The 27,478-nt window shown below is 37.6% G+C and overlaps 1 protein-coding gene across 1 annotated transcript in view; it reads right to left on the reverse strand.

Moving 5' to 3' along the window:
* Positions 1 to 27,478, reverse strand: part of get1 (guided entry of tail-anchored proteins factor 1) — a 51,552-nt gene that overhangs the window by 14,939 nt on the left and 9,135 nt on the right. Inside the window, exons 2-3 of the mRNA XM_028800200.2 lie at positions 17,425 to 17,590; positions 8,500 to 8,567 (exon numbers count right to left, since the gene is read on the reverse strand). Coding sequence (XP_028656033.1) covers positions 8,500 to 8,567; positions 17,425 to 17,590 — 234 coding nt within the window. The remainder of the gene's footprint in view (positions 1 to 8,499; positions 8,568 to 17,424; positions 17,591 to 27,478) is intronic.

Consider the following 27,478-nt stretch of genomic DNA (forward strand, 5'->3'; position numbering starts at 1 on the left):
ATTTCAAACACTACAGTATGGTTTTTATTTTATACATTCAATGCATTAAGGAATAAAGAGCTGTTTTTTTTAAAAATGAAAGACCGTGTTTTATTCAAGGCTTAGTTTGGCTACTACACTACTATGATGTAATTTGATTTTCTTGGGGTTTGGAGCAATACGCTGACCAGGGCAGACAACATTCTTTGAAGAATTTTTATGTGGCCTCAGAAACCCCAGCTCCTACTGGTGTCTGCAAACTGCCTGTACCAGCAAAAGACCAAGTTTGACAAGAGAGAGTGATTGAGTTACACTAATATGTAAAATGTCAAAAGTTTGACGCTCAGTTCGCAGGCCACTAATTCAAATATAGATTAGATGTTCAGCATTCAGCTTTACTTTTGTCAATGCAAAAAGATAAAATGCTAATCCTGAATACACAATATGCAAAGAAAATACCCCAACAGAGCCAAAGAATTTGTGAGTGAAGCTATTATGGACAGTCTTGTTAATAATACAAGAAGATTTTGTATCTTCAGTTTTCACATCAGCACTAACCATTCATCATGAATATTGAGGTAGAGACTCACTTTGCAAAAACCAAAAATAACACATTAGAATTTATTTATGTCTCTCTTTCCCCTAATCATCATGGGAGCTCCATTCTTCTTACACATACTCATTTTATGAATATTTTTTATTTTTCTATGTGTTCAAGCACTTCGTTTCTTAATCTTAGCCTTTTTTTCTAAGTGATTCTATTAATCTGAGAAAGATCCATGACTCCCGCAACAATTATTAACTATAGATAAGGAAATGAAGCAGAAGAGGTGAATGGCTCACAAAATGCTGAAAATGACACTTACATTTATGATGAAGATAAACTAATAAATAATAACAATAAAATACATAATAGTATTACTGATAGTTGCACCATTACTTCAAGGCTTCAAGCCCAGGTGCATTACACAGTATTCACCAAATTAAAATAAAATAAAACAAGTGCAACTTGGTGATGACATCTTACCAACTGTACCATCATTTAGGCAAACTGCATTAATATGGACCTTGCTTCAAGCTAAGCTATATACATAAATAATAAAACTGCAACTTGCATTTATAATGCTGTTTGTGGTATAGCCCTATGGAAGCACATTAGGGCCACTGTGAAGAAAAAAAAATATGAACATGGAAGAAAAAAACAAACTATATGTCGAGAATAAATTCAACATGTTGACTTTATTCTCGACATTTCCACTTTAATGTTGACACTTATGTCAAGATTAAAGTTGACATTTCCACTTTTTTCTCATAGTTTATTTTATAATTAAAGTAGAATGTTGTAAACTAAACTTCATCCTAAAATCAATGTTTAATTTACTAGATTTTCTCAAACCCCATCATAAGTTAATGCAGCACATCAAATACTTTGTGTTAAGTGTTCCCCGACCGAGTCATTAATCACTACGCTTCTTAAACTGACTTCCTCCGCACTAAGAGCAGGCGCCTGCAGCAATCACCGCACAGAATCCATTCACTTCATGATATTCCTGCTCTCTACCAAAACCCCAGTTCCTATATTTCCTTTTTCTTTCTCCACATTACCAATCACCACACGATAAACGTCTTTGTGAAATTAAAACTAGTTATTAACTTAGCCGACGGAGTGTTCAGAACTTTAAAAATATCTTCGTTATACATGTTTAATTATGCCATCCATTCAGAGTTGCGCCCATCTCTGAACGAGTCCCCAGCACATCGCAGGATGAATATAAGCAAAACATACACTAGCAAGTACAAAAACAAGTACAACTTGGCTTGCAGTATTATCCAGTAGTATAGAAACAGTATTTACACATCTGACCTTTTAACACTAAAGTATCTCCAGGCGACAGACGTGACTCCTTTTTTTCGGCAAAAGTTCTTCTGTTCATCATGTTCAACTTTATCGTCGGCTTCAGTTTCGGAATGCTCTCTGTCCATTTTTCACATTTCACAGAACTTTAATTTATTTGCGCATTTATTTATTTATTTAATTTTGTCCGAAAAAGTCCTCCATATACCTATGTTACCGCCCACTATTTGGTGGTGTAGCAGTGAAAAAGAGCCCTAGTGCAACAAATCTGTGTTTAGCGGTGTAGCAGTGAAAAAGGTCCCCACTTGAACAGTTTCCCGCTGCGCCACGTTCCGAACGTCGTTTAGGCAATTTAAACCGGTGTTACGGTATAAGAAAAATCCATATCATAAAAAAAAAAAAAAAAAAACGGTTTTCGGTATGAACCAGTATACCGCCCAGCACTACGCTACAGAGTCCGCAAAGGTCCACAAAGATAGTACGGAAGGCACGAGAAAGGACAAAAGGTGCAGGCGCCTACAACGCGCTTCTGAACTAAACGTCCACACTACACAGCATAGTCCAGGTAATAAGAATAAACAAACTCTCCGTATTAAACGTACGGCATCCTCACACATACAAACCATATAGCATATGTGAATCACTTTACAGTGATGCATTATTAACAGTACAACCACCCGCCTGGATAAAATCAATGAACGCAGGCGCCTACAGCGCGCGTCTGAAATGCCGCAAGCAAAGCAGGCACGACTCCAAAAAGAAAGAGCTCGACTGACGGGGCTGCAAAAACGAGCCCGCCTGGATAAAAAAAATGAACGCAGGCGCCTACAACGCACTTCTCAAACAATGCAACCAAAGGAGTCACGGCTCCAAAACGAAACATCTCAACTAACGGACATACAGAAGCAAGCCCGCCTGAATACAATTAATGAACGCAGGCGCCTACAACACGCCTCTCAAACAGCAGAGTCATTAGATAAACGGCAAAGAAAGGAACGACAAACGGCCGCTAAACAATTCCGCCAATTAGCTGACAACGCATTCTGTAATGAGTCCACTATTAGTGAACATTCATTAGGATTAATGAATATCATTTGCTGTCATTGTCATTCACTTAATTTCCCTGAAGAAACAACTGGCAATACAACTAATGAGTTTACACGTTGTTGTCAAAAGGGTCAGGTTAGACTGCCTCCTTTAAATGAATATCCTGAATATCTACGGAAGCTTCTAACTAACAATGTACCCGAAATTAAAAACTTTATGGACTGCATTAGATCCTACGATAGTTCATTTGCTTTTGCATCTACTGGGGTAAATATCAGGCCACCAGCTGACAATGGCCCATACTGCTTTCGCGTATATGGACAAATATTACATCGGATTGGAACAGTGCACCCTCAACCAAATCACGAATGCAAATATGCACAAATCTATGTGTTAGATCCAGATGACGCAATCTATAAACGAATGAACCTTCCTGAAAACAAGCAATGCACAGAGCTGATAATGAGAAACGTCGCTGAAGTCATAAACAATCACCCATTAGCTAAGTCTATAAAAATGCTACATGAGGTTGAAAGAGAGGCCAATACAAAAGCAGACAAGTTCTGACCTGGAATTACCTTTTACACTTAAACGACGCCAATTTCCCATTAAACCTGCATTTGCCATGACAATCAACAAATCCCAAGGACAAACCATGGACAGAGTTGGCATATACCTCTCTGAGCCTGTATTTGGACATGGACAACTTTATGTTGCCTTCTCAAGAGTTCGGCGTTCATCTGACATTAAAGTTATAGATACTCCATACCAAGGAAAACACACCATCTTTACTACAAATGTTGTGTATAAAGAAATATTCCAATATATCTTTCTAATGTACTACAAATGTTGTGTATAAAGAAATATTCCAATATATCTTTCTAATGTGCCATGCTATGGGTTCTTTACTTCCTTTGTTCGTCATCTACACCTTTACACTCCAATATATCTCATACATACATCAATGTATTTCGGGTTACCCAACACCAGGGGTTGGCGAGTGAAGCCCCCTAGTAACTGTAGATTCTGAAAACAGAAATTAACACAAAAAAAGAACTGGCATTAAGACATCAGACATTAAAAAGATTTGCCATATTTGTGTCAGTTTGGCTTCACCTTTAAAAAGGTTTATCCAATCCAAAAAATGGATTTAGACTTTATTAAAGGCTGCTTTGTTAATTCTAAGCTACTATATGTAACAATATGTATTAAGATAACAACATAAAAACACTTTTGTTCATCTTGATATTTAAATTGTGTGTTTTACAAAAATGAAGAGTACAGATTTGCTTTGACTAGTAAAGTCCAAGTATTTCTCCCAAAAACTATGTTAAACTCTAATCTTGTATACATGTCTATATTCAACTTCCATAATCCTTGTGGTATGAGTAAATTGCATTATTTTGTTCATTAAGCAATGGTGTTTGTGTTATTTGATGAGAAACTGTCTATCACCTGTCTGGCCCCACCTAATAGAGAAAATTAAAGTAGTTATGTGATACTTTCTGTTATAGTGTAACCAGGTTCCAATTCCCTGGCTCTAGTGTCCTTTATTTTTATGGCTTCATTTTATTGTCCTTTGTGTGCTCATATTATGTCTCTAAAAATCTCTATTATGTCTCTAAAAATGTTGTTTTCTACTTTTTGCAATTTATTTTTCACTCTTTTGTGCATATATGTTAGTTACTACTATATTTTGTGTATTTATGTTATTGTATTTAATATGTTTTTCCATTTGGCTTATTTTATGAGATATATTCCTTGTTCTCTGTATGTTGAGCCCAATGGATGTGCTATCCTGATGTTGTAGTTGTGAGACTGCCCTCAATTCTTTAAAGGCTAGCAGAAATCTTAACAGTAGTGCTAATAGTTTATTTGTTCAGCTCTCTACTGAATTTGGATTTTCAACAGTGAAATTTTGTACTTTTGTTTTTGATCCTTTGATTCTAGACTTTGCTTTTTATATTTGAATTGTGACTTTAGGAATTACATTTGTTAACTTATTGACATGCATTTCTGGTAATCATTGTTTGACTTATATATTATATTTTTGCATTTAATTTTTAATACATTCATTAGACATATTAAAAAGACACTATTTTACATTGTTGGCTTTTTATTTTTTAAAGGTTGCCCTCTTCCTTTTTGAGAATATTAAGTTTGTCTTATCTTTTGGTATGCAAGCCAAAAAGCCTACTTCCGAATGGTGAAAGCCAGAACTGTTTTTGAAAGTGATGCAAAGTTTGAAAGATTAAAGCCTTCATATAAGTTTTGTGTGTCCTGGAAATCATAACACAATCAACACACAACTAAAGCTACTGTGAGATGCAAAGGCATTAGGTCCTGTACACCCATTTTATCAAATTATCTATAAGCCAATATAAAAGATGCTTCATTGTTCCAGTACTTAAAGTTGAAAGACCATTATTTAATATATAGACATGACAGTACAGCTGTTCATAGTTGATTCTTAATAAATGCAGTAATTGCAGTGATTATATGATTCATACTTCTGGACAGTAAGTTTGCCTATGTCAGGCAGACCTTGATTTGATTATTCCAAAAGAACTTTTGTCCCTGGAGTTTTTTCTTTAAAATCTGCATTTTAAGACTGCATTTATATTTTCATCTTCTCTACTGGAAGCAGACCTTAGTTTAAGTGAAAGTTAACATACATTACTCCTACTTTTCAATGCTAACTTGACCTTTAAATATACTGTAACCATAAGTAAAAACAACAGTGCTTGATAATTAGAAATGTAATACACAAAAAACGAATATCATTGAAAAAAATTAACAGAATTTCCTGAAATTCCAAGGCCACCTGTGAGATAATGTACTGTACATTCCTTCAAGTGTAACACTGGTCTTGACCAATGCACTTGTTGAGGGAATTGCCCAGGAGCCTTCCTTACTACATAACTAAATCAGCCTGCCTGCCATGTACTGATTTTGTGTGAGGTCCCTCCAGACTGGCAATTGACTACTATTATTTAGCGTATGCCTCTGACCTAGATTCATGTCTAAAAACAACTTTTCCAGCTAACATAAGCTCTTAATAAGTTGTGGACTTGAACAGCATAATGGCTTGGGCAGATTTGTGGCAGACAAAATTTAATGTAGGTAAATATAAGACATTACAGGATGTATACAGTAATCCCTCGCTATATGGCGCTTCGACTTTCGCGGCTTCACTCTATTGCGGATTTTATATGTAAGCATATTTAAATATATATCGCAGATTTTTTGCTGGTTCGCGGATTTCTGCGGACAATGGGTCTTTTAATTTCTGGTACATGCTTCCTCAGTTAGTCTGCCCAGTTGATTTCATACAAGGGACGCTATTGGCAGATGGCTGAGAAGCTACCCAACCAGAGCGCGTATTACCTATTAAATAAAACTCCTCAAATATATTGTGAGCACGGGGGCTCTTGGCACCCCTAGAGGATACGGCCGCTCCTCAAAAAACGCTGAAAGATTACCTTCACATTGCTCTCTTCTTTGCTGGGCTTACATATGGCTGCTTTATCAAGCGATATGCTTCCTGCGCGGTGCTTCGCATACTTAAAAGATCAAACAGCACATATTGATTTTTGATTTTTACTTTTCTCTCTCTCTCTCTCTCTTGCTCTGACATTCTCTGCTCCTGACGGAGGGGGTGTGAACAGGGGGGCTGTTCGCACACCTAGATGATACGGACGCTTGTCTAAAAATGCTCAAAGATTACCTTCACGTTGCTCCCTTCTGTGCAGCTGCTTCGTGAAGTGCCAGGCTTCCCGCACGGTGCTTCGCATACTTAAAAGCTCGAAGGGCACGTATTGATTTTCTCTCTGACATTCTATGCTCCTGATGGAGGGGGTGTGAGCTGCTGCCTTCCTTGCAACTGCTTTGTGCGGCGGTGCTTTGCATACTTAAAAGCCAAACAGCCCTACTGATTTTTGATTGTTTGCTTTTTTTTCCTCTCTCTCTGACATTCTCTGCTCCTGATGCACACTCCTTTGAAGAGGAAGATATATTTGCATTCTTTTAATTGTGAGACGGAACCGTCATCTCTGTCTTGTCATGGAGCACAGTTTAAACTTTTGAAAAAGAGACAAATGTTTGTCTGCAGTGTTTGAATAAAGTTCCTGTCTCTCTCTACAACCTCCTGTGTTTCTGTGCAAATCTGTGACCCAAGCATGACAATATAAAAATAACCATATAAACATATGGTTTCTACTTCGCGGATTTTCACCTTTCGCGGGGGGTTCTGGAACGCAACCCCCGCGATCGAGGAGGGATTACTGTAAATGTTAAATTTCAATATACAATGGGAGGTCTGAAACTTGAATGTATTTCTCATGAGAACTATCGGAGTCTTATTGGACTCAAACTATCTATATCAAGACAGTGTACAGAAGCAATCAACAAGGCCAACAGGATGTGTGGAGTACGGGAGGTTATGCTTAAATTATAAAAAGCACTTGTGAGGCCTCACCTTAAGTACTGTGTTCAGTTTTCACATCCATATTACAAAAATAATGTACAAGCGATGGAGAAAGTTCAAAGGAGAGTGACTAGGTTCACTGTAGGTGTGGGAGGAATAGGCTATAAAGCGAGATTGGCGGACTTGAACATTTCTGGATTAAGGGAATGGAAATTAAGAGGGGACATGATTGCAGCATTTAAAATCATGAAAGAAATTAGTACAGTGAACACCAGCTGTTACTTTCAAATAAATTCTTTCACAAGGACAAGGGGACACGGTTGGAAACTTGTCAAATGCAGATTTTGCATGAATGATAGAAAGTGTTTCTTCACAGAAATAACCATAGACGTGTACAATAAATTACCAAATAGTGTGTTGGAGAATTGGAATTTAGGGACTTTAAAATCTTGAACTGATATTATTTTAGACAATATGGTAAATAAGATGGACAAGTTTGTTAGACTGAATGACCTGTTTTCGTCACAATTGTTCTTCTGGTCTAACAGTACATCACTATTACTGGATTGGAAATGATTTTCAGAAAATATTTAATCAATTAGGATCTCCCTCTAATTTAGTCATGCATTTGGAAAATACACCAAAGAGAAATGACATGTCACACATTACTTGTGTCCTACGCATACGTATAGGGAACAGCTTAAGGACTTTGGTGATGGTAATTCCCTGCCAATCCAGGAGTTGGCACAGTGTACTGACTACTTTTCTATTCCTCCTTCTGTAGACCGGAACGATTGACAGCCTTTTCACCACTGACATCACTTCCGGTGTCCTCCCACCTGGACCCACCTCTTCCTGCCGGAAAAACCTAAAGCCAGAAGAACCTCCATTTTTGGCATTCACAACTATACTCTCGTCTGAGAAGACTTATTTAATGCTTGTGGTAAAGCATTTTTTATTTTGTTTATACGGGGTTTTGCCTTTGGCGCCCCAAAACTTCATGCTGCTTTTTTTTCTTGTTTCTTACATTTGATATTCATTATCAACATATTTAGACGAGGAAGATAACTTGCTTTATAAGTTAAACAGAAATCAACTTTGTGAATAATAATTATTGAGGAGACTGCCAACCTGGCCAATACTGCCATCATGTTTTGAGTATAAAGATAATATTTCACACACATTAACTTACCTGTAACACATAAAACACAATGTTCACCACCCATTTTATTTTCGCCAGCTGAGCAGTTCTAGATTTAACTAAAAGAAAAAAAAAAACCTTGATCAATTCAATTTCTTTACCCATACCATATTTTTCCATTTTTTCATTCCACTGTTAATGCAATCAAAATTAACACTTTTATTTGGCAAAACTGCATATTTAAATAATCATCTTTATAATCTAAATGCAAGTTTATAAATACCTATTTATATTAATTCCTGTTAATAGAGGCATTCGAACTGCTCTACACTAAAAGAACCATAAATTCCTAATCAAAATACACAATAATATGGTAAACTACTAAAAGCAACATTTTGGACACTGCTTTAATTTTAGAGACAAGAACATACTTACCCGACAAATTTCCATTACTGCCTCTCAGGAAGTCTAAGGCTATCCCAGCAATGCTGGGCACAAGCTAGAAACTATGAAGGGATACCATTCACCTCAGCGTATACAGACTGTGTGGAACAGCCCGGACACAGACAGGTAGACAAGATGGTTTCACCACACACACGTTTATTATACATTATTTACAGTTCTCAGTGAGCACAAACCCAGTGCCGCAGCACCAATCACCCCTTAAGTCCTTGGCCACACAACACAATGCCTTCAGTCTCTAGTCCGCCTCCACTCCTCTCCTCTCCTCTCCTCTGAGCTCCGTCCTACTTCCACCCGACTCTTGCTATTGACTGCAGGGAGGCGGCCCCTTTTATACACACCGGATGGGCTCCAGGTGCTTCCCGACACTCTTCCGTCGACACTCCCCTGTATGGCGGAAGTGCCGGCTGCGTAACCGGAAGGACTCCGGGTGTCCCTGCTCCTCTTCCCCCCAGCACTTCCGGGTGTGTCAGAAGTGCTGAGGTCCAGGGCTCCCAAGGCATTGGGGCGCCCCCTGGCAGTGGCCACGGGCCTCTACAGGGTAGAGCTTCCATGCTCTGTACCTGTGGCCCCCAAAGCAACCAGGGCAGTCGCCCCCTCGTGTTCTGGAGGAGGCACAAGCCCTCCTCTGGTCCTCCTGGGCCCAGCCGGGTGCCACAAGACCTACACATAGGCATACAAGTTCAAGCTAGGCAAATTTAAATCTGCATATCTTTGGGATGTGAGAGGAAACTGGAGCATATAGACAAAACCTAGGGGGATATATATAGAATATGAAGAGGCTACAAAGTAATGGTTAGGCTAGAATTTGAATGCTTGTGAATGTATCATCTTTTTTTTTTTTTCAATCATTCCCCATCTTTGTTTTTTTTTTTTGTAATAATTATAACAAAAGTTAGAACAAGAATGCTGAGTTCCATTTGAAATGGGAAGTTGAAATTTACAGGTTCCCAGTAGTAAGTTTCAACTGGAACGCTCTCACAAATTAGATTTCCAACTCAGAAATTCTGGAGAGCCCCACCAACCTTGACCTCAAAATCCAAGATGGCTGCATTGCGCATCAACAGAAGTGAAAGCTGAAGTACTAACTTTTACTTCTGGACATGTTGCTACCGTGTTTGAATGTACAAAATACCAAACAAATGCATTTGCACTAGTTGTCATTACTTGAAAAGAGCAAGCACAAACAACTGGTTTTCCTGAATATGTTACTGGAACGCAGTCAACGCAAGTGTGATGTCATTCCCAACTCAGACATCGCAGGTAAATGGAACACAACATAGGCAACTACATTTTGAATAAACTATCATATAAAAAACAAAAAAAAAAAAACTCCAAAAAGTTTATACATAAAAATGACATAGTGGTTAGCTCTGCTGTCCAGTTTTCAATCTTGTACCCAATCGTTATCCATGTGAAATTTACACATTCTTACCACACCTATGTGGGTTTTTCACTGGGCACCTCTTTTTTCCTCTCATATTCTCAAAGATGTGTGTGTGTTAGGGTAATTGGTGAATCTAACCCTACCTTGTCTGAATGTGGGTGCGTAAGAAGGCTGGCTACAGACACTAAGTGTAAAACCAGATTTCAGATTGACATCAATGGTTCCCACATAATATATTAATCAAAGGAGACAAAGAGTAAGGAGCCACGAGAAGCCATAGGTTTGGCTAAACTTTATTGTCATAGGTACAATGAAAGTGTTACTTGCAAGTCTCCCTCAGACTATTGACAGTAACATGATACAAGAAACAGAAAAAAACTACAATGAATACAATAATAATAATAAGATACAACAAATATATGTTACATTCAATATACAGTATATAAACATATTATATATACACAAGAGCACATATTTGTCACTATAAGTGGCAGAGGAGAAAAAAAAAAAGGCTTCTAAATCTACTGGTGCAAGTGCCCACGGTTCTGTGTTGCTCACCAGATTGAAAGACAGAGGTCTTTACAATGCAGTATGCCTTTCTAAGTCATTTGTTATCAGAACGCAGCCAAAAGCCAGTAATATTCTGTGCCAACTTCATAACTCTCTATATTTATTTGCAGTGCATAACTAAGCATATGTCATAAAGGGATATTATGTAGCCAGTTATTATGGACTCGTCTTTGCACTTATAGACACTGGTGAGCATAAACAGTGACCTTGGAGCGTACTTCAAATGACTATGGGACTAAAGCATTAATAAGCTTTCTTGGTATGATTTGTATATTTCATGCTATCGCTTATTGTTCCTTTTTTGTTGTTTTTCTCCTCTGAATTCAAATGGTTGTACCTTTTAAGTTTTTATGATTTTGTTTGTTTCAGTAGTATGTCATTGGAATGTTCTGGTTTTAGAAAATAAAATTGAATAAAAATAGACCCCCAAGACATATTAAGTTGCATACCCACACAACTGTATCCCCCTCTGATGTTGCTGAGAGTGTAGTCTGCTTTTTGCCTCCTGAAGTCTAAAACTAGCTTCTTACTCTTAATAACACTAATGAAAAAATTATTTTGCAGGCACCACTGTGTTAGAAGGAAAGCAAATTTAAATTTAATGTTGGAGTCAGAGCTGTGTTTTGCAGAACAGTCATAGGTAAACAAGGAATATAGCATTCGAATGAGTACACTATTCTGTGGAAGTATACATTGATGAGTAAGTAATGCTATTAATCCACACATCCTAGGGTTTGCCAGCTAGAAAGTTCAAAATCCAGTTGCAGAGGAATACTGCCACTCTTTAATAGCGTTTAGTGAATCCTATGGACCCTTCCCTACATGAGAACAAGTATGATCTAGGATAGTGAATTATGTTTTTAGAATACTTATGTTTAGGAAAATTATCAATAAACAAACACTATAAGAGAATTACATACAAAGTGGAAAAATCAAGTTGGCTTCAGGCTGTTTTTGTTTGGGTTTTCTATTTTACACTATACTAGTATTACAATAGAGTCAAGTTAAAAAAAAGCTGTCTCTAGTCTAACAGATGGCTTTAATCAACAAAAACATAATTTTAATATGAAATTCAAGTAGTTAAAAACAGTAAACTTTTGTGAATCACATCCTGTGGCACTTGGGCTAAATTTAGAAAGTAAAAGCCTTTTAACTGTGATATACACCTTTCCTTTTTTGCAAAGAAATTAATAATAGATTGAAAATTAATGGACATAAGATTACTTTCTTGTGGGAACACAAATGACAGCTGCAGGGGCAGTGCCAATAAACAGTGCACTGTCAGATTGTAGGAGATCATATATGTAGATTTGTCACTGATAAGAAGAGGCTTTCCCTAGATCTCCAGTCACCAATCCTATCAAGGTGACCTCTGCCTTCTCCCTGAGGTATATGTAGAATTAGGAAGTCTATTAAAATATACAGGTTTCCTGCAAAAGAAATGTTTTACATACAAGCTACAAAATAAAACTATGCCAACAATGTTTTTAATTTAAAAGAAATCTGTAATTTGTCTGAATAGTGAAGCGTGTGACTTTTTTTTCTAAAAAGGATATAAAATTTGAAGGATTTTCCATGACTGTAAAATGTAATTAGCAGGTTCAGTACATGGATGTATGGAGTTTGAATAATTTCTTACTTTTATTTTAAACTACAAAATACAGTCTAATGTATTATAAACTACATAAAAATGTAATCTCAATTAATTTCACTTTATCAGAACATTAAAATTTTCTCTCTCAATTTGGAAGACGTCAAGAACTTAAGCTTAATGTGAAATGCTGAACAATTACAATAGATATGGGCCTCATTTTCAAACATCAAGGTAAATGATAGAACTCAGTTTGTCTACATGCTTTAAACAATATATTTTTATTATTACACATTTACATTTGAAGAATTTTATATAATGTTTACCTTATTAAAAAGATTTACACATAGTTAAATATTAGGCTAGACATTAAAGTTACGTGTCTTCAAAAATAGCTATTGTTTGAAAACAGGAATGTATGCAGCACGTGCCCCCACATGCAAAACCTCTGCTATATTCACATGTCAGTGTGTTCAATCACAACTCTGTCAAATGAACCAAACGAACGGAAAGAAAGAAAGAAAGAAAGAAAGAAAGAAAGAAAGAAAGAAAGAAAGAAAGAAAGAAAGAAAGAAAGAAAGAAAGAAAGAAAGAAAGAAAGAAAGAAAGAAAGAAAACATTTTAGATTAACATACTAAGTTTCTATAATTGGTAGCAGGCAAGTGCAAAAGTCTTGGCTTTAGCTCTGTTGCAAATTTATAAAGTTCTCACTCAGGGTCAGACAGTCAGATAAACATTCATTTTTAAAACTTTAAAAAAAACATTTAAAAAAATCATTTTTTAATGTCAAGTAATAGAACTTCAATAATGGAAATGTGTTGCTCAATTTGGGCAAAAATGGCAATTTTGCCAAAATTGTATACATACTGTATAGTGCCCATGAGAATATACAGGCATCCCGGCCAGGACAGAGGATAACTTCTTGCTCAGACAAGCTTGCCGGCTAGACAAGGAAACGGCTTTGTGCCCGGTTGGAGTAAGATAATTGATGGACCAGCATAACTCAGATACCTGCAGGGCTGCTTGGTTTAAAAAGCAACCCTCTCAGTGTCCCTGGGTTTCAGTAAAGAGCACTGTCGGAGGAGGACCTCCCTACTTTCCAAGTGAACTGGAAGTGCTTCCAAGGGCACCAGAAGCATTCCCAGGTCGAGCTTGAAAAGGAGCCCCCACCTCACATAGGGCAGTCAGAGTCGGTAGGGAGTGGGCGACACTCAACTGGAGGTGGGAAGAGGAAGAATTGTATTTATTTTGGAGTACTTTGGCGGGTGCTGGTGATAAATAAAAACTATTTCATTTGAACCCAGAATTGTGCTGGGTAACTGTGTCTGAGATTTGAGGCTCAGTTGTGCCCCCTTGTGGTCACAATAGTTTATACAGTATTCCCTCGCTACTTCGCGGTTCACTTTTCGCGGATTCACGACTTCGCGGGTTTTTAAATACAAGTGATTGCCCGCCTATCGCGGAAGTTATGTTCCAGACCCATCAGCAATAGGAGAAAATCCGCGATATAGAAAGACCATATAAATAAACATTTTTATAGTTTAAGCCTTAAAATACCCATCCCACATGCTTTAAACACATGTAAACTTATAAAACACACTTTGTTAACACATATGATATGTGGATGTCGGGCTAAGGATATGAGTAACATCTCACTATTATAAAACATTTTAACTTCACGCAAGACAAGACAGTGAGACAGGAAAATAGGTGATGTACACCTAAAAGCCTGATTGTACAGGCTTTTAAATTATTGACATGCAGAGCGACAAGCAGCACAAAGCCAGCACAAAGTCCACTTCTCCTTAGCGTTCATTCAGCTCCCCACCCCCTTGACAATGCGAAGTGGCAGGAGAGTACTGCACCTCCGGGGAGGGGGGTTTGAGCGAACGTGCGTTCAGCCCTCACACACCCCCACTCCTCCTCCTCCTTCCGAACGCGCAGAGCGACAAGCAGGCATTTTGGCAGAAGCAGCACAAAGTCCATTTCTGCTCTGCTGAGAGTTCAGCTGCCCCCCTTCACAAAGCGAGTGCAGACACATTGACGTCTGATCGCTGCGTGTAGTGTGCAGTGTTGGTCTGCGGTGTTTAAGAATGCAGAAAGTGTTTAAGAGCATAGGAAGTGTTTATAAGAGCGTGGGAAAGGTTAACAAGAGAGTGAGAAAGGTTTATAAGAGTGTGGGAAGGGTTTATAAAGCCTTAAAATATGTATAAATAATAAAATAAATATAGGTCGCTACTTCGCGAATTTTCACCTATCGCGGGGGGCTCTGGAACGTAACCCCCGCGATAGGTGAGGGATTACTGTATACACACAAATCAACCTCTCCACCAATTATATTTTTTAAACTCTGAAATTTTTCCTAATCTGTTGCTGGTTAGTTTAGAATAAAATGCAAAGAAATTGCATTAATGTTACAAAAATAAGTACAAACTACAAAAAAAAGCCTCTTGATTTATTTATTTACAGTAATCCCTCGCTACTTCGCGGTTCACTTTTCGCGGATTTTATATGTAAGCATATCTAAATATATAACACTGATTTTTCGCTGCTTCGCGGCTTTCTGCGGACAATGGGTCTTTTTACTTCTGGTATTTGCTTCCTCAGTTGGTTTGCCCAGTTGATTTCATACAAGAGATGCTATTGGCGGATGGCTGAGAAGCTACCCAATCAGAGCACACAGTTAAGTTCCTGTGTGCTGCAGATTGGCTCAGCGACGGAGTGCTGCATTAACCAGGAAGTCTCATCTCACTGATTCAGCATTAACGTGCTCTTGCTACTGCATTCAGGGGATTATCACCTTCATAGTCATCATTTTTACTGCGCAGGATATTCATCACGTCATATATAGCTACGTGTACTTCGCTATACAGTAAGTGTAAACTTATCTACCGATTTCATATTGCTTAGCAGTTGTCCCTGTTATTAATAGAGTAAAGGGTGGGTTGTAAACAATACAGGGAGGGTTTAAAAACGTCCAAATACACGTTAAATAATTAAATAAATATGGTGTCCCTACTTCGCGGAAATTCAATTATCGCGGTCGGCCTTGGAACCTATCTCCCGCGATAAGTGAGGGATTACTGTACTTACACTTCCTTCTAGTGTTTAGCATTTTACTCATGAAATCAATTGGGGCATGGCCTTACTGTAAATACACAAGCATTTGAATGAAATAGGAAATCATGAAATGAGTTGTTTAGTATCAGACTACAAAATGTTTAACACTGCAAACAACTGAATGCAAAAAGAAACATTCATTTGTACTCAAGACCACAAAAGAAGACACAGTGAGAAAACCTAAGACTCACCATGTCATTGAATATGTATGGCACCTACTACTGTATATGTACCTCTAATGAACATACTAATATAGTTTTCAAAATAAATCACACCTTTGGAGGGTTTTTCATTTTTTCTAAAAAGCGAATGATTCAAATTTAGAAATGACATGATGGTGTAGTGGTTATTGCTATTTCACAGCTGTGGAGATTTGTGCTCAAATCCTATTCCAGACACTGTTTTGTGGAGTTTGGACGATATACCTGTACATGTGTGGTATTACTGTAGTTTTTTTTTATATCCTGAAAAAGAATGTTCACGCTTGTCCAAGGGATTCTAAAAAGGTCCTGTATGAACGCATTTGTCTTATAATGAACATGGTCACATTTTAAGTTTGGTCCCTGCATAAAGCACATTGTTGCTGGTATTGACTCTGGTTCCTGGCAACACTACAGTATAGTAAAATAAGTGCACTTATAAAATACATAATAGGATGGATATTCAAGATTGCCATTTCACAGTAAAAATTAATCAAATCTCAAAAAATAAATTTGAGAATAATAAACAGAAACATACATATTAAATACGGCTATATACTCCACAATTGTTTGGTGGATGTACCATTGAATAAAATAGCTTTACAGTATGTTTCTTTAGGTGTTCACATATTTATCATCCTACTTGGAGGATTGTTTTTTTTTCTTAATTTACTAATATGTTACTTTAAGCTCTTTCAATTTTACTAAGTAAAGTTGGACTTGAAAGTTTGCTTTACTAGTATGTCTTTAGTATGACGAATTCACTTTAGGCAAATGCTTTGAATTCTGCAGTATTATTTTGTGAATCAGTGAGTGATCAATGGGCATCTCAGCCATACATTCCAAAATTACTTTCAGTGATTAAATTACAGCCTATTTCAGACAGGTGGATTCACTCTCATTGTTTTAGTGGAAAAAATATATTAACAATTTTTAAAGTGATTATGCCATTATTTTCAAACTCAATATTTTACACCAAAAATTACAATGGTCTTACTTCATTCATCCCTCTATTCAGTAAGATCCACTTTATAACCAGGCTTGAGTGCAAATACACTTACTCTAAATGTTGGCTCTTGTAATGGAATGGCTTCTATCATGCCATTTGGTGCTAGGATAGTTTCCTGCTCCCCACAGCCCAGTTCTTGATAAAGTGAGTTAAGAAAATGGATGGATACGTATATTTTTGATGCCTCTTTGGGACATTTTAAAACATCATTACAATTTTGAACATATAAATGGTATTCCACATGTATTTACTAAAATCAAAATGTCTATCCATTATCTCTGAAAATTACTATTTAAACTACTGCACAAGCATAAGACAGGTTTAATTTTATTCACTACAAATGCAGAGTTTTGCACTGAAAATCTAAATCTCCAATTCACCTGTCAATCCTGCAATAGACTCTGGCATCTAGGAAATAAGTATAATACCTTTATAGATCCAATGAATCCTTATAAATAAAGTAGGATATTATTGTAAAATGCAGCAATATGAATGTGTTTTTATGGGATTATTAAATATGCTAGTATACAGATGACCAGGTTATTTAAATATTTACGCTGGGATATCTAAATTAGTGGAATATCAATATGGAATACTGTATATTGCCATTTTTATTCTGGAGCCATAATGTACTTACCATGTGTTTTCAGCTTGTCAGTCATTTTGTTAATCTTCCGCTCTAGCCTCGCATATCTGGCAAACTCATCCATCATACTAATGGTAGCCAACTCCTGCCTCATGCATTGGATTTCAAATCTCATTTGGGTCTCTTGTTCTGCATCCTTCTGAAGAACTCTACATAGCTAAGAAAAAAAAAAAAAACTTAAATCTGTATATTCAATGTACTTGATTGGTTAAAGGATATCCAGGGTAAAAAGTGCTCCTAAAGGCTAGAGAAAAGATTAAGGTATAGAGAGGAAATCCTTATTAGGTTAAAGGATGTATTATAGAAAAACACATTCCAGTGACCAGTACAGACCCGGGGGAAAGTCAGGTAGCATAACTACCAGTTGCCAAGACATTTTAAATGTATTAAAATTAATGCATGTCGGTTAGAGGCTACAGACATGAGGTACCAGGATATGGTGATATAAATTGTACTCCACTTGACAGACTTGTAACAGTTTACTTGCTTAACAACTGAAGAATCATTTACAAAACTGTAAAATATAGCCAGAATAACTAGTTTGAGAAACTAGAAACATTTTAAAAATCGCTGGAGAAAAAACAAAAACTGTTAATGAGAAAGGCATGGTTTTTTGTATGTTTACAACATGTGGCCACTCATGGTGATAAAATTTACAAAGTGCTCCAAATAGTACTCATAACACTACAGATCAGTTTCTTGTAAGAGATATAAATATTCAATGTGCTTTACCAAGCCAGAAAGTAAAGTTTTACTGAGATCATATACAGTGCACCCAGAAGGTATTCACAGCGCATCACTTTTTCCACCTTTTGTTATGTTACAGCCTTATTCCAAAATGGATTAAATTCATTTTTTTCCTCAGAATTCTACACACAACACCCCACAATGACAACGTGAAAAAAGTTTACTTGAGGTTTTTGCAAATTTATTAAAAATAAAAAAATTGAGAAAGCACATGTACATAAGTATTCACAGCCTTTGCTCAATACTTTGTCGATGCACCTTTGGCAGCAATTACAGCCTCAAGTCTTGTTGAATATGATGCCACAAGCTTGGCACACCTATCCTTGGCCAGTTTCGCCCATTCCTCTTTGCAGCACCTCTCAAGCTCCATCAGGTTGGTTGGGAAGTGTCGGTGCACAGCCATTTTAAGATCTCTCCAGAGATGTTCAATTGGATTCAAGTCTGGGCTCTGGCTGGGCCACTCAAGGACATTCACAGAGTTGTCCTGAAGCCACTCCTTTGATATCTTGGCTGTGTGCTTAGGGTCATTGTCCTGCAGAGAGATGAACCGTCGCCCCAGTCTGAGGTCAAGAGCGTTCTGGAGCAGGTTTTCATCCAGGATGTCTCTGTACATTGCTGCAATCATCTTTCCCTTTATCCTGACTGGTATCCCAGTTCCTGCCGCTGAAAAACATCCCCACAGCATGATGCTGCCACCAACCATGCTTCACTGTAGGGATGGTGCCAGGTTTCCTCCAAACGTAATGCCTGGCATTCACACCAAAGAGTTCAATCTTCGTCTCATCAGACCAGAGAATTTTCTTTCTCATGGTCTGAGAGTCCTTCAGGTGCCTTTTGGCAAACTCCAGGCAAGCTGCCATGTGCCTTTTACTAAGGAGTGGCTTCCGTCTGGCCACTCTACCATACAGGCCTGATTGGTGGATTGCTGCAGAGATGGTTGTCCTTCTGGAAGGTTCTCCTCTCTCCACAGAGGACCTCTGGTGCTCTGACAGAGTAACCATTGGGTTCTTGGTCACCTCCCTGACTAAGGCCCTTCTCCCCCGATCACTCTGTTTAGATGGCCGGCTAGCTCTAGGAAGAGTCCTGGTGGTTTCGAACTTCTTCCACTTACGGATAATGGAGACACATTGGGACCTTCAAAGAAATTTTTCTGTAACCTTCCCCAGATATGTGCCTCAAGACAATCCTGTCTCGGAGGTCTACAGACAATTCCTTTGACTTCATGCTTGGTTTGTGCTCTGACGTGAACTGTCAACTGTGGGACCTTATATAGACAGGTGTGTACCTTTCCTAATCATGTCCAGTCAACTGAATTTACCACAGGTGGACTCCAATTAAGCTGCAGAAACATCTCAAGGATAATCAGGGGAAACAGGATGCACCTGAGCTCAATTTCGAGCTTCACGGCAAAGGCTGTGAATACTTATGTACATGTGCTTTCTCAATGTTTTTATTTTTAATAAATTTGCAAAAACCTCAAGTAAACTTTTTTCATGTTGTCATTATGGGGTGTTGTGTGTAGAATTCTGAGGAAAAAAATGAATTTAATCCATTTTGGAATAAGGCTGTAACATAACAAAATGTGGAGAAAGTGATGCGCTGTCAATACTTTCCGGATGCACTGTACTTTATTTACTAAACAAATTTTCTACCCAGAGCAATAGGAGGAATGATACACAAAATAACAATTAATTGGTACAAAGAAAACAAGATAAAAATTTTTGGGGGTAAAATTCACTAGGAATTTTATGAGGCAAGTCCACATATAAACCAATTTTAAAAATACATACAGTACCTTCAGGAAGCATTCAGATCCTTTCACTTCTTTCACATTTTGTTAAGCTACAGCCTTATGCTAATGTTTAAATTAATTTGTCTCTTCATCAAACAACACTCAATACCCTCAGAATGACAACGCGAAAACAGGATTTTAGGAATTTTTGCAAAATGATTTAAAAAAAATGAAATATTAAATTCACACAATTATACATACCCTTTGCTGTGACACTTAAAATCTGGCTCAGATGCATCTCATTCTGTTTATCATTCTTGAGATGTTTCTACGCCTTTTTTTTTTTTTAATTAGAGTCCACCGGTAGTCAATTTAACTTACTGCACATGACTAGGAAAGGCACCCACAAATAAAAGGTTCTACAGTTGACAATGTATCACAGCAAAAATCAAGCCATGAGGTGAAAGGAAGGCAGCTTAGAGACAGGATTGTGTCAAGGCACAGATCTGGAGGAGAAATTTCTGTATTACTGGGGTTTCCCAAGTGGCCTGCATAATTCTTAAATGGAAGAAAGCTAGACAACTATGTCTCTTCATAGAGCTGGCTGCCTGGATCAAAAAAAAAACAATCAAGGGAGAAGAAACTTGGTAAGACTGGTGAATAAGAATGTGATGGTCACAATGGCTAAGCCCATAGAGAACATTTGTGGAGATGGGAAGAATTTCCAGAGGGACAACCACCACTGCATCACTTCACTAATCTGAGCATTATGGTAGAGTGGCGAGATGGCACATGAATGTCCGGTTGGAGTTTACAAAAAGGCACCAAAGGACTCTCAGAATATGAGAAACAAGGTTCTCCGTGATGAAACCAAGATTGACCTATTTGAAACATCACGTCTGTAGGAAGCCAGGTACCCACTCATTACTTGTGCAATACCATTCCAACAGAGATGCACAGTGGTGGCAGTGGGCTATGGGTTTGCTTTTCAGCGGCAGAGAATGGGAAACTAGTCAGGATTGACAGAAAGCTGAACTGAGCACACTACTGAGATATCCTTAATTAAAGCCTGTTCCAGAGCACTCTGGACCTCAGAATGGGCTTCACCTTCCAACACAACAATGACACTAAGCATAAAGCAAAGACAGCACTGGAGTGTTTTAAATTCAACTGTGTGAATGTTTTTGAGTAGCCCAGCTAGAGGCCCAGACTTGAACACAATCCAACACCTCTGGAGAAATGTGAAACTAGCTGTTCACTGACAGTCTTCATCTAACCTGACAAGAGCTTGAGACGATCTACAAAGAAAAATGGCAAAACAATCCTCAAAATCAGGAGTGTGAAACTTGTCACATAATACCAAAGAAGACTCCAGGACTGCAATCTCTGCTAAAGGTGCTTTAACTAGTACTGAGTAAAAGGTCTGAATACTTGTAACAAAGTGATATTTCTTTTTTTTTTAAATATATTTACAAAAAGTCTAAAAATCTTATTTTTCGTCTTGTCATTCTTTGGTATAAGGTGTTGCTTGATGAGGGAAAAAGTAATTTTAAAAGATTTTAGCATAAGGCTGCAACATAAAAAATTAGGGCTCCTGCTTAATTAAAAACTTTGATCGTGATTAATCAAACAATTAATTTTTAATCAAAATTAACTGCATATTAATCACAATCGTATTTTCCTTCAACCATATTAATATTTTTCAATAAAGTAGAAACAACTCAGTGAATAATTTCTAATTAAAAAAGTTATAACAACTGCTTGCCTATGTATAATAAATTATTTCAGTTAGCTTATTGAATAGAGTTGTGTAACAGAAACAACACCCAATGACCGTCAAGCACCCACTTCACCCCTGGGGGTTGCTATAATATTTGGGAAAACCAACAAATATGGTTTGGACTGCTAAGTTGCAAGACAACATACCAATAGTACTAACAATTACATGGTTCACATTTTCTGCACAATCACCACTGTTATAGCTCAGGCTTGCTTAACTGCATGATACACAAGATTCAGCTCCGTAGCTGTTACCTGAAAGGGAGAAGTCATTAATTAGCTTGAAAATATGTATGGATTAGGCTTTTAAATAGCAAAGAATAGACTGAAAAAAATTCTAAATATATATCTGATAGACTTATTTACTTAGAGGTTTCACAAAAGGTTTCATAATGAACAAGGTCATAGAAGGTATCATTAATGAATTATAAAATAAGTCTAACTATGTTAACTTTTAGCCCAAATGGATGGAAATATTAGTATTATCAATTTGCACCAATTACTGCCCAGTTTTATTGGTCACAGTGTAATATTGGCTAATGTACAGTGGTGTGAAAAACTATTTGCCCCCTTCCTGATTTCTTATTCTTTTGCATGTTTGTCACACAAAATGTTTCTGATCATCAAACACATTTAACCATTAGTCAAATATAACACAAGTAAACACAAAATGCAGTTTGTAAATGGTGGTTTTTATTATTTAGGGAGAAAAAAAAATCCAAACCTACATGGCCCTGTGTGAAAAAGTAATTGCCCCCTGAACCTAATAACTGGTTGGGCCACCCTTAGCAGCAATAACTGCAATCAAGCGTTTGCGATAACTTGCAATGAGTCTTTTACAGCGCTCTGGAGGAATTTTGGCCCACTCATCTTTGCAAAATTGTTGTAATTCAGCTTTATTTGAGGGTTTTTTTAGCATGAACCGCCTTTTTAAGGTCATGCCATAGCATCTCAATTGGATTCAGGTCAGGACTTCGACTAGGCCACTCCAAAGTCTTCATTTTGTTTTTCTTCAGCCATTCAGAGGTGGATTTGCTGGTGTGTTTTGGGTCATTGTCCTGTTGCAGCACCCAAGATCGTTTCAGCTTGAGTTGACGAACAGTTGGCCGGACATTCTCCTTCAGGATTTTTTGGTAGACAGTAGAATTCATGGTTCCATCTATCACAGCAAGCCTTCCAGGTCCTGAAGCAGCAAAACAACCCCAGACCATCACACTACCACCACCATATTTTACTGTTGGTATGATGTTCTTTTTCTGAAATGCTGTGTTCCTTTTACGCCAGATGTAACGGGACATTTGCCTTCCAAAAAGTTCAACTTTTGTCTCATCAGTCCACAAGGTATTTTCCCAAAAGTCTTGGCAATCATTGAGATGTTTCTTAGCAAAATTGAGACGAGCCCTAATGTTCTTTTTGCTTAACAGTGGTTTGCGTCTTGGACATCTGCCATGCAGGCCGTTTTTGCCCAGTCTCTTTCTTATGGTGGAGTCGTGAACACTGACCTTAATTGAGGCAAGTGAGGCCTGCAGTTCTTTAGACGTTGTCCTGGGGTCTTTTGTGACCTCTCGGATGAGTCGTCTCTGCGCTCTTGGGGTAATTTTGGTCGGCCGGCCACTCCTGGGAAGGTTCACCACTGTTCCATGTTTTTGCCATTTGTGGATAATGGCTCTCACTGTGGTTCGCTGGAGTCCCAAAGCTTTAGAAATGGCTTTATAACCTTTACCAGACTGATAGATCTCAATTACTTCTGTTCTCATTTGTTCCTGAATTTCTTTGGATCTTGGCATGATGTCTAGCTTTTGAGGTGCTTTTGGTCTACTTCTCTGTGTCAGGCAGCTCCTATTTAAGTGATTTCTTGATTGAAACAGGTGTGGCAGTAATCAGGCCTGGGGGTGGCTACGGAAATTGAACTCAGGTGTGATACACCACAGTTAGGTTATTTTTTAACAAGGGGGCAATTACTTTTTCACACAGGGCCATGTAGGTTTGGATTTTTTTTCTCCCTAAATAATAAAAACCATCATTTAAAAACTGCATTTTGTGTTTGTGTTATATTTGACTAATGGTTAAATGTGTTTGATGATCAGAAACATTTTGTGTGACAAACATGCAAAAGAATAAGAAATCAGGAAGGGGGCAAATAGTTTTTCACACCACTGTAGGTTATAATGTAGGCTACAGTAGGTAACCTCCAAATAATTAAAAACAACCACATACCATGTCTGCATGGGGGAAGGATTCGAGTGATTTCACTCTGTGTAATCTGCTCTTTAGCTGCTTGGACATGGATAGCATCTGCACCGTGCTGTTTCAGGTCAGATATCCCTCCATGGACAACCGAAAAACCCCCACAGCAAATGTATTCATTGCCAGGGCCAAGGCTGACAAGACTGATATTCTGCCTTGCACTCAGACCTATACCTAAACAGCCTCTTAAGTTCCAAGTGTGAACTTGCGTTAGTAGTATCTTGCTCTGGACATTCAGCTATACTGTACAATGTGACTGTTAATCTCACTCAGCGGGCAGTGCCTGTCTATTTGAAATGTTAATGCAACACAAAAAAGAAACTCTTTCACTCTGCTTGCATAACTGGTATGATTTTAATTGTTCTCATGTTATTCTCTGCACTTTAAAGAGCTAGTACTGTATATGAAACAATGCATACAAAAATCTGAGTCACATCATATCTCTTAATGATTCAATATGGTTAAGATGCATTTTATGTTCCAATATGGGGAAATCCCATATTACAAAGGACGAGTGGCAACCCTACTGTTGTGTGTGGGTGAAGCCCATTAACAAGAAAGAACACAGAAAATGATCATGCGTTATTAATAAAACAATGCCAAATGAATCTCAAGTATATTAAGTGCGAAGCAAGGTCAAATTGACCAAATTAAATTAACGCATTTAGGTACTGCATTAAAAAAAATTAATCACAGATATTTTTAATACAGTAATCACACATGTTAATGCCGATTATTCAGTACCTTTAAACAAAATGTGTAAAAAGTGAAGGGGTTTGAATACTTTCAGTATAGTATATCTACCTAATTTTATGTTTAGACATATCTATTTCTACATATTCAATACACTGTCAATATTGCTGAGTTAACTTTATATCCCTTCCAAAGAAGAATGTTGCCCATCTTGCCTTTGCTGCAAAAAATCTTTTACTTTGAACCTTTATAACGTTCAGTGAATCATACATGATTGCTATACTTAATAGTACAATTTCTGCCAGCTCATAGATTATGAAGTTGTCACTGCATTGAAAATGGTACTTCAGTATTTGTTTAACAACACCACTCTGCACAACAGCAGAAGTAACATCTTACTCCCTTATAATATTTACTACTACTACTATTGGGAGAAGGGACTGTGCAAGTAATCTTATTTCATACTGGAAGGTCCGAGCTGAAGAAAAAAAAAATCCAGCCAATATTTAAACTACACTTGTAGCATCCCATTACTATTGGTTTACCTCCTAAAAGCTAATCTTTTATTCAAAATCGATCTAATTATTATAGCAAGAAGCACCTATATTATAATTGTGGTTTCATTCCTAGAATTACTACCCTTAACATGAAGCAATGGCAGTTGGAAACTTAAGATATTTAGGCTCTAACGTCTACTACCTATGATTCCAAAGTGAGTAAGTGAGGCTGATTTAAGACCAGTTTCTCTTGGTGATTATGTGTCCTAGCTTTGCCTAAATACACCATTTAAAATCTTTGCACAGATCACTTAAAAGCACTGCACTTCTAAGCTTGAACAGCTGTGAAATTTAGGCATATGCAGTTTAATTTTTAGCAGCACCTCAAGTGTTTTTCATTTTCAAATAATAACTTACTTGGTATTAATAATCAAAAACAAGAGATGCATTCAATACACTTCAAATGTACAGTATTTAATCTTGGTCAATAAAGCTAAACTCTCAGATACTGTACTGAGAGTGAGTAAGTAAAAAACAATTGTTTGACATGGTATTACCATTTAAGTTCAACTGATCCATGAATCCAATATCCACAAACCATTTGTTTGGAGTTTACAAGTTCTGCCTATATCTAATTCTACTTCCTTGGGTTCTCCAGCTTTCCTGCCATATTCATAATGCATGCTGGTTAGGATGACTTGCAATTCTAAACTAATCCTGTGTAGTTACAGGTATGTGCATCAGTGGGCCTTGAATCTGGATAGACATAGGACTATACCTAGACCACATCTCACTCTCCAGCTTCCAGGTGCCACTGTCTATTGGTTTTCTGGGGTATTCAATACAGTAGCTGCTTTTAATTTCCCACTAAGTGGTGTTTTTCTGCTCTGGCATGGTCACACACATAGTCCCTTGTCCCTTCCTGTGCAACCCTTCCTGCCTGCAAGCCCCCTTGTTCATCTGGCCACTCAACTTTTTCAAACATATTTGAGGAAGCCATGCATGTTCTTCCCGAGTCAACACAGGTTATGGTTATAGCTAGTTAGGGTAGTTCAGTTTCTTACCCACATTCAAAGATTTTCATATTGGATTAACTGGTAACTCTAAACTGGCCCTGTATGAGTAGGTTTTGTGCACGTATTTAACAGACTCACACTCTATTCAGAGTTGGTTTCTGCTTTGTGAATGAAAATAGGATAGGCATTGGTTTCCCATAACCCAGAAGGGGTCAGTATATTTGAACATACATGGATGGAAAAGTGTAATTTACACAGATTTTGCATTCCTTAGTTTTGCCATTTCTACTTTTATTGTATCCTTTATAACTGCTAATGGGGGGAAAACTGGACTAAAAAAGAAAGACAGTCTTTGTGAACTTTTAAGAAATTAACGTGCAAAATATACAGTTCAAAGAGATATATTAGAAAACTATTTTCAAACATAGTAAACAAGAAAAATCTGTACAAAGTGATTTTCTCCGATTATAAACAGGTTTGTAAAGATTTACAAATTCATACTAAATGCAGCATGACAGTGTCTGCCTCCTACACAATACACTCACAGAATAAACTGTAAAAAAAAAAAAAAAAACCCTGCACCACAAATAAAATAATTAATATCAAGCATATATGCTTTCACACAAAAATATAATATACACTGCTCAAAAACATTAAGGGAACACGTAAATCAATCATCAGATCTCGATGAACAAAATATTCAAGTGGAAAATCTTTACTGACTAATACTGTGTAATTCATTGAGAACAAAATGATGGAACAATGGTCAATGGAAACAAAAATCACCAACCCATTGAGGGCTGGATTCAACATCACACTGAAAACCAAGTCAAAAATTGAAATCATAACTTGAGTGAATTTCATCACGGCAACTAATAATGTGATTCAGCACTCTGTATGGCCCCCAGGTGCCTGTATGCACTCCTGACAATGTCTGGGCATGCTTCTGATGAGACAGTGGATGGTAACCTGGGAGATCTCCTCCCAGACCTGGATCAGGGCATCAGTGAGCCTGGACAGTCTCTGGCACTACTTGGTGGCACTGGAAATACAAATACATAATTCATAATACAAATCAAATTGGATTCAGGTCTAGGGAACGTTTAGACCAGTCAATGGCATCAATGCCTTTGTAATCCAGGAACTGCCTACACGTTCTAGCTGCATGAGGCCAGGCATTCTCCTGCACCAGGAGGAACCCAGAGCCCACAGCACCAGTGTAAGACTTGACAACGGCTCTGAGGATATTATCCTGGAACATAACAGAAGTCAGGGTACCATTGCCTAGCACGTCGAGGTCTGTGCGACCCTCAAAGGATATGCCTCCCCAGACC

Source organism: Erpetoichthys calabaricus, chromosome 4 (genome assembly GCF_900747795.2).
Source record: "Erpetoichthys calabaricus chromosome 4, fErpCal1.3, whole genome shotgun sequence".
NCBI classification, from domain to species: Eukaryota; Metazoa; Chordata; class Cladistia; order Polypteriformes; family Polypteridae; genus Erpetoichthys; species Erpetoichthys calabaricus.